The following is an 11,246-nucleotide window of genomic DNA, read 5'->3' on the forward strand; positions in this document are numbered from 1 at the left end:
GGAAAGAGGTAGGATGGACCAAAGTATGGGGGGGGGAAGTACTTTATGGTAAGCCTATGTGACATCCTTGGGTCTGCTACTGCAGTTTCACTGCCAGTAGCATGCAAGGTAGGGAAAAGTGCTGAGTGAGCTCAGTGTTAGTACTAGTTCATGTATCTGAGGTTTGGGGATCTTTTTTTAACCTCCTTTTAGTTTCTGGGTGTCCTAGATTATGGAGATAGGTGACGTTGCTGTATCATTGATATATAATTTCTGTTTTGGAAAAGTGTGAAAGTTGGTGGGGATCAGAGAAAATTTCCAGGCCTCCATCTTATTGCTCTTATGGCCCAGCAGGCTTCCAGTTACTCCTAGTCCCAGATGGTTTTTTCCCAAGGTTTTAACTGAATTTTTTATAAGGTTACTATTCTCTTGAAGTTTCCTCCATGGACATCTCTCAAACCAAGGTATTTCCTCATGGTATTCAGAGTTTCCTTACTTTCTCATCTCATCTCTCTCAGTATCTAGGCTGGGAGACATGAATTTGGGTCAAGCTCTGCAACAAAATATGGTGGGCAGGGCCTTCCTGGTTCTAAGTATAGTGAATAAGACTAGGTCCTTGAAAAGACTCCAGGGCTACTCTAGCAGCAGGCTTTTCCTTACTATGGGTTCCAGGACACTTCCCTACCCCCGAACTATGAAGTCCTCCTTCCTGGAGTCTTCTCCCTCTGCCATTGGGATCCCACCAAAAACTCATGGGACACTGATTGATCTCTTGTTGTCGTTGAGCTGTTTCAGTTGTTTCAATTCTTCATGACTCCATTTGGGGTTTTCTTGACAAAGATACTGGAGTCATTTGCCGTTTCCTTCTCCAGTTCATTTTACAGATGAGGAAACTGAGTCAATAGGTTAAATGACTTGCCCGGGGTCACACAGCTACTATATGTCTGAAGCTGAACTTGAACTTAGGTCTTCCTGACTTTAGACCCAGCACACCACTTAGATGCACCTTTGCCTAGGGCAAAGATCTTTTTAGTCTTTGAGCTTTGCTCTAAAGTAGAAATATGAGAAAACACTCCCACTCCACTTTTTTGTAGGTGTTGAGAGGTCCAAAGATATGAAACCCTGCATATATTTTCATGTTTTCAAAGAATTGATCAGTTTTGCTCATTTTCTTTTCTTCTTCATTCTTTTTCTTTAAAAAAAATTAATCAGATTTCACTTTACACCTTACAAACTGGCAAAGATAACAAAAAAGAGGAATCGTCAGTGCTGGAATGGTTGTGGGATGATGGTGATGATGATAGCTAACGCTTATGTAGTGCTTATTATGTGCCAGGCATAACTTGAAAACTATTATCCCATTTGATCCTCACAGAAACCTTGGGAGGTATGGGATATTATGTCTCCATTTTACAGATAAGGAAATTGAGACAAAAAGATTAAGCAATTCTGTTCCCAGGATCACACAGCTGTTAAGAACTCAGGTCTTCCTGATACTGATACTTTATCCACTGTACCACCTAACTGCCCTCATAGTGCATTGTTGGTGGAACAAAGAATTGTATCACTATTATGGAAAACAATTTGTAATTATACAAATAAAATTATTAAAATATCCATACTCTTTGACCCAGAGATTTTTCAACTAAGTACATACACCAAAGAGGTCATTGACTAGAAAGTGAATGTTGCATAACTATTAATAAGTTTGACCCTAAAGAACAGATATGAGAAAACACCCCTATCCCACTCCTTTGCTAAGATATAGAGCACTGCATATGTTTTCAGATGTTTGCAATGAATTAATCAGTTTTGCTGGTTTTAATTCCTCTTACTTTTTTTTTTAATTCTTATGCAGCAGGAAGACATATAAAGAGAAATCTCACTTAAAATAACTGCAGACATATAATATAAAACATTTGGTAGTCTACCTGTCAAGACAAACCCAGGCACTACATGAACATAATCACAAAACACTTTTCACACAAAGACAGATCTAAACAACTGTGAAAATACTAATTGTGCATGGGTAGGTTGAGCCAATATAGTAAGAATGACAACTCTACCTAAATTAATTTATTTAGTGCCATACCAACCTACTAAAGAATTATTTTATAGAGTTAAAAAAAATAACAAAATTTGCCCGGAAGAACAAAAAGTCAACAACTTCAAGGGAATCAATGATAAAACATGGGAAGGAGGGAAGTCTAGCAGTATTAGACTTCAAACTATATTACAAAGTAGTGATAATCAAAACAATCAGATAATGAAATAAAGTGAAAAAATTGAGTGGTAGATAAGTGTAAAAGATTAAATATAAAATACAGAGTAACAAATGACGATTGCCCAAAGTGTTTGATAGGCCTAAAGATCCAAACTTTGGGGGTAAGAACTAAATTTGACAATGCAAATAGTTGCAATTATTTCAATTCTTTTCAATGCCGGGAAAACTGGAAATAGGTCCAGTAAAAACTGGGCAAAGACCAACATCTCACACCATATACCAAGATAAGGTCAAAATAAGTACATAATTTAGGCATAAATGGTGATGTCATAAGTAAATCAGTGGAGTATGAGAAAAAAAATTACCTGTCAGATCCATGGATGAGGGCAATTTATGACCAATCAAGGGCTAGAGAAGTAAAATGGTTAATTTTGATTACATGAAATTAAGAAGATTTTGCACAAACAACAATGCAGCCAAAATTAGAAGGAAAGGACACCAAGAAAAATACTTATAGCAAGTTTCTCTGATAAAGGCTTCGTTTCTCAAATACATAGGGACCTGAATCATTTTTGCAGAAACAAAAGCCACTCCCTAATTAATAAAGTCAAAGGATATGAACAGGTGATTTTCAGAAGAAATCAAAGCTATGATACAGTCACATTAAAAAAATGCCCTAAATCATTGTTGGAGAAATGAAAATTAAAACAACTCAGAGGTACCACTTCAAACACATCAGATTGATTGACATGAAACAAAGAAAAATGACAAATGTTAACAGGAATGTGGAAAAACAGGTACTCTAATGCACTGTTGTGCACTGGTCAAACCATTCTGGAGAACAATTTGCAACTCTGCCCAAAGGGCTATAAAACCACGCATATCTTTTGACCCAGCAGTATTACTACTAGGTCTGTATCCTAAAGAGATCAAAGAAAAGGGAAAAAGGTTTATATGTACAAAAATGTTTCTAGCAGATCTTTTAGTGGTAACAAAGAATTAGAAATTGAGGGGATGCCCATCAGACTGATTTGAACAAGTTGTGGTATATGACTTTGATGAAATACTTTTGTGCCATAAGAAATTATGAGGGGGATGGTTTTGGAAAAATCTGGGAAGATTTATATGAACTAATGCAAAGTGAAGTAAAGCAGATCCAAAAGAACATTATCCATAGTAGGTGCAATATGATCAACTGTGAAGAGCTCGTTCTGATCAATACAACGATCCAAGACAATTCTAAAAGGCTCATGATGAAAAATGATACCCATCTCCAGAGAGAAAACCGGCAGATTCTGAGACCAGATTGAAGCATACTTTTTCTTACTTTCTTTATTTTTATTGCTTTGGGTTTGTTTTGGGTAGTTTTTTTTTTAATTTCTTGTACAACGGTTTTGTTTTGTCTGGATTTTTTTTCTACTATGGTTAATGTGAAAATATGTTTTTTATTGTTTCATATGTATAATTGATATTTCTTACCTTCTCAATGGGGAAGGGAGAGAAAGAAGTGTCAAATGTTAAAAATAAAGAAAGAAAACAGAAACAAACACTTTATTATACAAAATGGCTCTCTGGAAGGGAGAAGGGAGAGCTACAGAAGAAATTTGGGTGGTAAAAAAATAAAAAAGATAACTTTTTAAATTTATTTTTTATATTTTCTTTATAGTTTTATTTTTTGCTTTTTGGAGGGCAATTGGGGTTAAGTGACTTGCCCAAGGTCACACGGCTGGTACGTGTAAAGTGTTTGAGGCCTGATTTGAACTCAGGTCCTCCTGACTCCAAGGCCGGTGCTCTATTCACCACACCACCTTGCCGCCCCAACTGTTGTTTTTTTTAATAAAAAAATACATAAATTTACAAACATTTAACAGGTAATCTCTGCAACCTCTCGCCCCCCCCCCTTTTTTGCCTTTTTTTTTGAGGGGCAACTGGGATTAAGTGACTTGCCCAAGGTCACACGGCTAGTAAGTGTAAAGTATCTGAGGTAGGATTTGAACTCAGGTCTTCCTGAGTCCAGAGCCGGTGCTCTATTCACTGCACCACATACCCATACCCCCCCCCCCTCCTTTCTTTGAGATAATTGGGGTTAAGTAATTTGTCCAGGGTCACACAAATAGTAAGTGTCTGAGGCTGAATTGGAATTCAGACCCTCCTAAGTGCAGGGCCAGTGCTCTGTCCACTGCACCACCTAGCTGCCTTTTTTGCTGCTCTTAATTGTGCCTTTATTGACAAGCTCAGTTTTAGAAACATAACATAGAAAACTATCAAAGGAAAAGCTGCTCTTAGCTAACCATTTTAAACTTAGACCAATCCTCATCCTGGAATGCCAGGCCTGGGCTCAGTTCCCCTCCTCTGTCAGCCCTGGAACTGTGACTCCAACTAGTTAGGAATCCAGCCAGAATATGATAATAATATGTCCACAGACATCTCTGTCTCTTTCTGCCAACCTGGACTGAAAAAGTGACTCACTGTGATTTTTTTTTAATTGGATTTCCTGATAATGATTTGATCTGCAATATTTTCTAGATCTGTTGAAATGATTTGGGGACAGAGAGAATACAGTCACTGTGACTAAAATGCCCATATGCTTTGACTCAGAAATTGCATTACTAGAATTAAACCTCATAGAGGTCACTGATAAGAAGATAGTCCTTTTAAAGGAATACAAAAAAAGGACATTTAAAAAAAAAGATATATAGAGATGTTCCTGAAAAGGATTGAGTTAGATGGATGGTTCAGGTCATAAGAACAACATAATAACAATGCTCAATTGCTCAGTTGCTTTCCTTCTCTTATTGCCCACCCTTCATGCATAGATACTGTTACTAAGTGATTAGTCATCAATGGTAAAGAACCAGAATGCTGTGTTAAATAAAATAAGCACTAGCAAAAGCCATAGACTTGGAATGAATTTGCAAACAGGCTAAATGAACCACATACACTGAATTATTTCTAAGAGAACTTTTGTGGTAGCAAAGATTTGGAAACAAAACAGATGACCTGCTATTCCGCCATCTTGGTTCTGCCTTCCCAATGTTGCGATTTCTATAACACTTGGAATCAGGGCTGGAGAACAGAGCAAAGAACTGGTCCCAAGACCCTCATTTAAAAAGGACTCCCAGGCCTGCCATCTACTCAGTTTCCACCTTGCCTCACTCCTTTGACTTAGACCCCATCATGATGCTAATGCAGCTTGCCCCTTCCTTCACCTTCTTTTTGTACCTTGTCTTCTTCCATTAAATTATAAGCTCCTTCAGATCAGGGACTATATTTCTTTTTCATAGTAGTATCTGCAGCACTTAGCACCTAGAAGGCCCTTAATAAATGTGTATTTATCAGATGACTGACAGATCACATTATTAATGTGATCATTGATCAGAAAGTCTATTGTCATTACATCAGGTAATGCATATTTTTAACTATGTAATTATGAATATTTAGCCAATTAGAAAAGCACCAAAGAAACTAGCTTCTTTGTCCATATCAATCAGTTTTTCATTGCTGACAGACACAAAGATTCTTTCATTCTCCCTGAGCTCAAACACTCCACCTTGATAAATAGAATAGAGTCCATATTCAGAATCTTTAGACCAGCAGCTAGTCTTCACACTTTTCAAGAGTAGGATGGGTTCTGGGTAACTTGTCACTTTGTAAATGTATTGGACCAGTTGTTTGGGGTGTTTACTCCTCTCTTCACTCAGAGTTGAGACAGATCTTCCTTCCAACTCCTGGAATCGAAAGTAGGTTTGGGAATAGATATAATAATATCCAGTTTGGGAAATGATGAGCTCACCATCCAACACGTCCACATTATGTAGGAACGAATGTCCTCTTCTTGAAGACTCCCAGTAGCTGATTTTCGAACCCGGAGCTCTTCCAAGCAATGAACCTAGACAATTTGAAAGAGCGAGAGAAGTGTTCACAGAAACTGCTACTGGAGCACAAGCGGACAATTTATTAATCCAAGACCATTTTGTTACTGAGAATATGATCATTATAATTGACATTTACACATCATGTTAAGATTTGCCAAGCACTTTACATGTTATCTCATTTGACCCTCAGGAGTCATTATTATTAAACCCAGCTGACAGTTGAAGAAACTGAGGCTGAGGAGAGTTAAGTGACCTACCCAGGGTCACAAAGGAACAGGATTTGAACTCTGGTCTTCCTGCCTCCAAATCCAGTGTGCCATTCATTACACCACCTGGTGGTCCAAATACTAACACTTTGCATGTGCCATAAAATTTCCTGTCACTCTAATCTTGGACCCTTAGAAATCAGTCCCCATGATCAGATACAAAGGCCAGTTTTTCCAGAGTTGGAACCAAAAATAAGAGAAATGATAAATTAATTGTGAGTGAAAATGAGAGCTTTGCTCATCTTGTCAGTCATTTAATCCATAAGCATTTATTAAGCACCTACTATTTGCCAGGCACTGTGCCAAGCACTGGATATGCAGAAAGAAACAAAAGACAGTCCCTGCCCTTAACAAGTTTATAAGCTAGTCAGGGAAAAAAAAAACAAGCGAACAAAAATATACAGACAAGCTACATGCAGGATAAAGCAGAAATAGAAGAGAGAGGCTCTATAATGAGCAGAGGTTAGGAAAGGCTTCCTGTAAAAGGTGGGGTAAGGAACTGTTATTAGTTGGTTCTTTAAGGAAGCCAATAAGTAAAGACAATGAAGGAGGCATTCTAGTCATGGATGATGACCCAAGAAAATGTCTGGAGCTAAGAGATAGGCTGTCTTGTTTGTGAACAACCAGGGTCACTGGATCAAAGAGTACAAAGTAGGAAGAAAGGTGTAAGAAGATTGGAAAGCTGATGCATGGGAGGCCTGAGTGAGGAAAAGTTTTCAATGCCAAAGAGAAGCTCTTGTAGTTGATCCTATAGTTTAATGAGTGGCAGGTGGGGGGGTGACATGGACGGAGCTGTGCACTAGAAAAATCTCTTTGGTAATTAAATGGAGGATGGACTGGAATGGGGAGAGACTTGATCCACCAGCAGCTAGCACAATTGTCCAGGTGTGAGGATATTCAGTGGCATCACTATTTTGGGGTGGTAGGTAGGGGAAAATGGGGAGAAAATTTGTAACTCAAAATCTTGTGGAAATGAAAGATGTAAAATAAAAAATATATAAATTATATTTTAAAAAAAGAATCAGAGGGCAAAATAGAGGTTGAAAGAATCCACCAATCACCTCTTGAAAAAGACCCCCGCAAAAAAACTCCTAGGAATATTATAGCTAGGTTCTGGAGTCCCCAGATCAAGAAGAAAGTATTATAAGTGGCCAAGAAGAAACAATTTGAATATTGTGGAAACACAATCAGGATAACACAGGATCTGGCAGCTTCTACACTGAGGAATTGAAGGGCTTGGAATACGATATTCTGGAGGTCAAAGGAACTAGGATTAAAACCAAGAATCACCTACCCAGCAAAACTGAGTATCATGTTTCAGGGGAAAATATGGTCATTTAGTGGAATACAGGACTTTCAAGCATTCTTGATGAAAAAACCAGAGTTGAATAGAAAATCTGACATTCAGATACAAGAAGCATGAGAAGGTAAACAGGGAAAAGAAATCATAAGGAGCTTATCAAAGTTCAACTATTTACATTCCTACATGGAAAAATGATAATTGTAACTCATGAAACTTTTCTCAGTATGAGAATAGTTGAAGGGAATATAAATGTGTGTGTGTGTATATAGGAGGGTATATGGCCATATGAATACAAGTGAGTGTATGTATATATATATATATATATATATATATGTATATATATGTATGTATACAGGCATACATAGACAGAGGGCACAGGACCAATTGAATAGGAAGGGATGATATTTAAAAGGTGAAATTGAGAGGTGAGAGACAAATATAATGAGAGGAGATGGGCAAAGACAGAATGGGGTAAATTATCTCATATAGAAGAGGTAAGGGAAAACTGTTACAATGGAGGGGAAGAACAGGAAGGCAAAAGGGAACGGGTTAACCTTACTCTTACTGAATTTGGCTTAGGGAGGGAATGACATACACACTAAATGGGGTATCTTGCCCTACAGGAGAGTAGAGTCTTCACACTCAAATGGCAAAGGAGATAAGAGGGGGGATGATGGAGGGGAGGGCAGGTTGCGGGGGAGGGAAGTTAGAAGCACACATTTTTGAAAAGGGACAGGGTCAAAGTAGAGAGTAGAACAAGTTGGGGGGTGTATGGATAGGATGGAGGGAAATATAGTCAGTCTTTCACGATATATCCACTATGGAAATGTTTTTGGTAGCTACACTTGTACAACCTATATTGAATTACCTATCTTCCCAGTAAGGGTGGGTAACAAGGGAGGAATAGAAAGAATCTGGAATTCAAAGTTTTAAAATCAAATGTTTAAAATGCATATATATAATTTTTTTTATATGCAACTGGGAAATAAGATATACAGGCACTGGGGTATAGAGATCCATCTTGCCCTACTGGAAAGTTGGAGGGGGAATGGAGGAGGATATAGGAGAGCAGATTGGGGCAGAGGGTATACAGTGGGATCACTGTTTTGGGGTGGTGGGTAGGGGAAAGACCAGGAGAAAATGTGTAACTCAAAATCTTGTGGAAATGAATTATGTAAACTAAAAATAAACATAAAATTTAATTTAAAAAAAAAGATTGAGTGGGTCAAAGAATAAATCATAGAAACAACCAATAACTTCATTAAAGATAATAACAATAAGACAACATTCCAAAATTTGTGGAATGCAGCCAAAGTAGAATTTAGGAGCAAATTTGTATCTCTAAACACTTACATCAATAAAAGAGAAAATGAGCAGATTAATAAATTGGGCATGCAACTAAAAAAAAAAAAACCAAACTAGAAAATAAGTAAATTTAAAATCCCCACTTAAACACTCAATAGAAATAGATAATGGAGATCATGAAATGAAAGGACAGATTAAAAAAAATTAAAGGTTAAACAAACCACTTAACTAATAAATAAAATTAGGATTTGGCTTTATGAAAAAACAAATAAAATAGATAAACCATTGATTAATATGACCTTAAAAAAAAGAAGAAAACAAAATTACCAGTGGGAAAAATGAAAAGGGCACATGAACCACCAGTTAAGAGGAACTTAAAGCAATAAAAGGAACTATTTTGCCCAATTGTATGCCAATCAAACTGACAAATGAAATGAAATAGATGAATATTTACAAAAATATAAATTGCCCAGATGAATAGAATAGGAAATATAACACACAAAAAAAAATATGATTGTATCAATAGAAGCAGAAAAGCTTTTGACAAAATACAACACTCATTCCTATTCAAAACACTAGAAAGCACAGGAATAAATGAAGCTTTTTTTTTTTTTAAATGCTTTATTAACTTCTGATTTACATCATTCGTTTCCGCCAGATTTTGAGTTACAAATTTTCTCCCCGTTTTTCCCCCACAAATCCCCCCAAAAGAGCAGTCCCACAGGATATCCCCACCTCCAATCTGCTCTCTCCCATATTTTCTCCCATACCCATTTCAACTTTTCCAGTGGATCTCTATGCCTCAGTGCCTGTATATCTTATTTCTTAATTACATGTAAGATGGTATTAATAATAGTATACACACACACACACACACACACACACACACACACACACACACACATATATATATATATATATATATATATATATATTTGAATATTTGATTTTAAAACTTTCAATTCCAGATTCATTCCCTTCCCCCACTGCCACCCACCCCCACTGGGGAGACAAGCAGTTCAGTATAGGTTGTACATGTGCGGCTAATGCAAAACAATAACACAGTAGATATATTGTAAAAGACTGACTATATTTCCCTCCCTCTTATCCCACCTCCCACTTGTTCTATTCTCTACTTTGATCCTGTCCCTTTTCAAAAGTGGGTGCTTTCAACTTCCCTCTCCCCAAGCCTGCCCTCCCTTCCATCATCCCCCCTCTCATCCCCTTCCCCCCCTATTCTCCTGGAGGGTGAGATCCCCTATTTAGTGTTTATTTCCCTCCCTCCTCAAGCCAGATTCAATAGGAATAAGGTTGACCCATTCCCTTTTGCCTTCCTATTCTTCCCCTCCATTGTAACCATTTTCCCTTGCCTCTTCTGTATGATAGTTTGCCCCAATCTGTCTCTCCCCATCTCCTCTCATTATATATTCCTCTCACCTCTTAATTTCACCTTTTAAGTATCATCCCTTCCTGTTAAATTGGTCCCGTGCCCTCTCTCTATGTATACCTGTAAACATATATACACACATTCACATATGTATTCGTATGCCCGCATATCCTCATATAAAGACATACATACATACATACATACATATATATGTATATATATATTTCTAATCCCTTCAACTACTGAGAAAAGTTTCATAAGTTACAATTATTGTTTTTCCATGTAGGAATGTTAATAGTTCAACTTTGATAAGTTCCTTATGATTTCTTTTCCCTGTTTACCTTCTCATGCTTCTCTTGCTTCTTGTATCTGAATGTCAAATTTTCTATTCAACTCTGGTTTTTTTCAGCAAGAATGCTTGAAAGTCCTGTATTCCACTGAATGACCATATTTTCCCCTGAAACATGATACTCAGTTTTGCTGGGTAGGTGACTCTTGGTTTTAATCCCAGCTCCCTTGACCTCCGGAATATCACATTCCAAGCCCTTCGATCCCTCAGTGTAGAAGCTGCCAGATCCTGGGTTATCCGGATTGTGTTTCCACAATATTCAAATTGTTTCTTCCTGGCTGCCTGTAATATTCTCTCCTTAATCTGGGAATTCTGGAACCTGGCTATAATATTCCTAGGAGTTTTCTTTTTGGGATCTTTTTCAGGAGGTGATCGGTGGATTCTTTCAACCTCTATTTTGCCCTCTCATTCTAAAACATCAGGGCAGTTTTCTTTGAGAACTTCCTGGAGGATGCTTTCCAGGCTCTTACTTTGGTCATGGCTCTCAGGCAGTCCAATAATTTTTAAATTGTCTCTCCTTTATCTATTTTCCAGGTCAGTGGTTTTTCCCATGAGATA

General features: G+C 37.5%; 1 protein-coding gene across 1 annotated transcript in view; it reads right to left on the reverse strand.

Moving 5' to 3' along the window:
• Positions 1 to 2,040: 2,040 nt before the first annotated feature.
• The window catches only part of TNFSF10 (TNF superfamily member 10), a 32,958-nt gene continuing 23,752 nt past the window's right edge, over positions 2,041 to 11,246 (reverse strand). The window contains exon 5 of the mRNA XM_069083594.1: positions 2,041 to 6,092. Within this exon, the coding sequence (XP_068939695.1) occupies positions 5,641 to 6,092 (452 nt within the window). The 3' untranslated portion in view covers positions 2,041 to 5,640. The remainder of the gene's footprint in view (positions 6,093 to 11,246) is intronic.

The sequence above is a fragment of the Petaurus breviceps genome, unplaced genomic scaffold, assembly GCF_028583685.1.
Source record: "Petaurus breviceps papuanus isolate PSGF00001 unplaced genomic scaffold, PetGlider_PUasm1.0 173, whole genome shotgun sequence".
Lineage (NCBI taxonomy): Eukaryota > Metazoa > Chordata > Mammalia > Diprotodontia > Petauridae > Petaurus > Petaurus breviceps.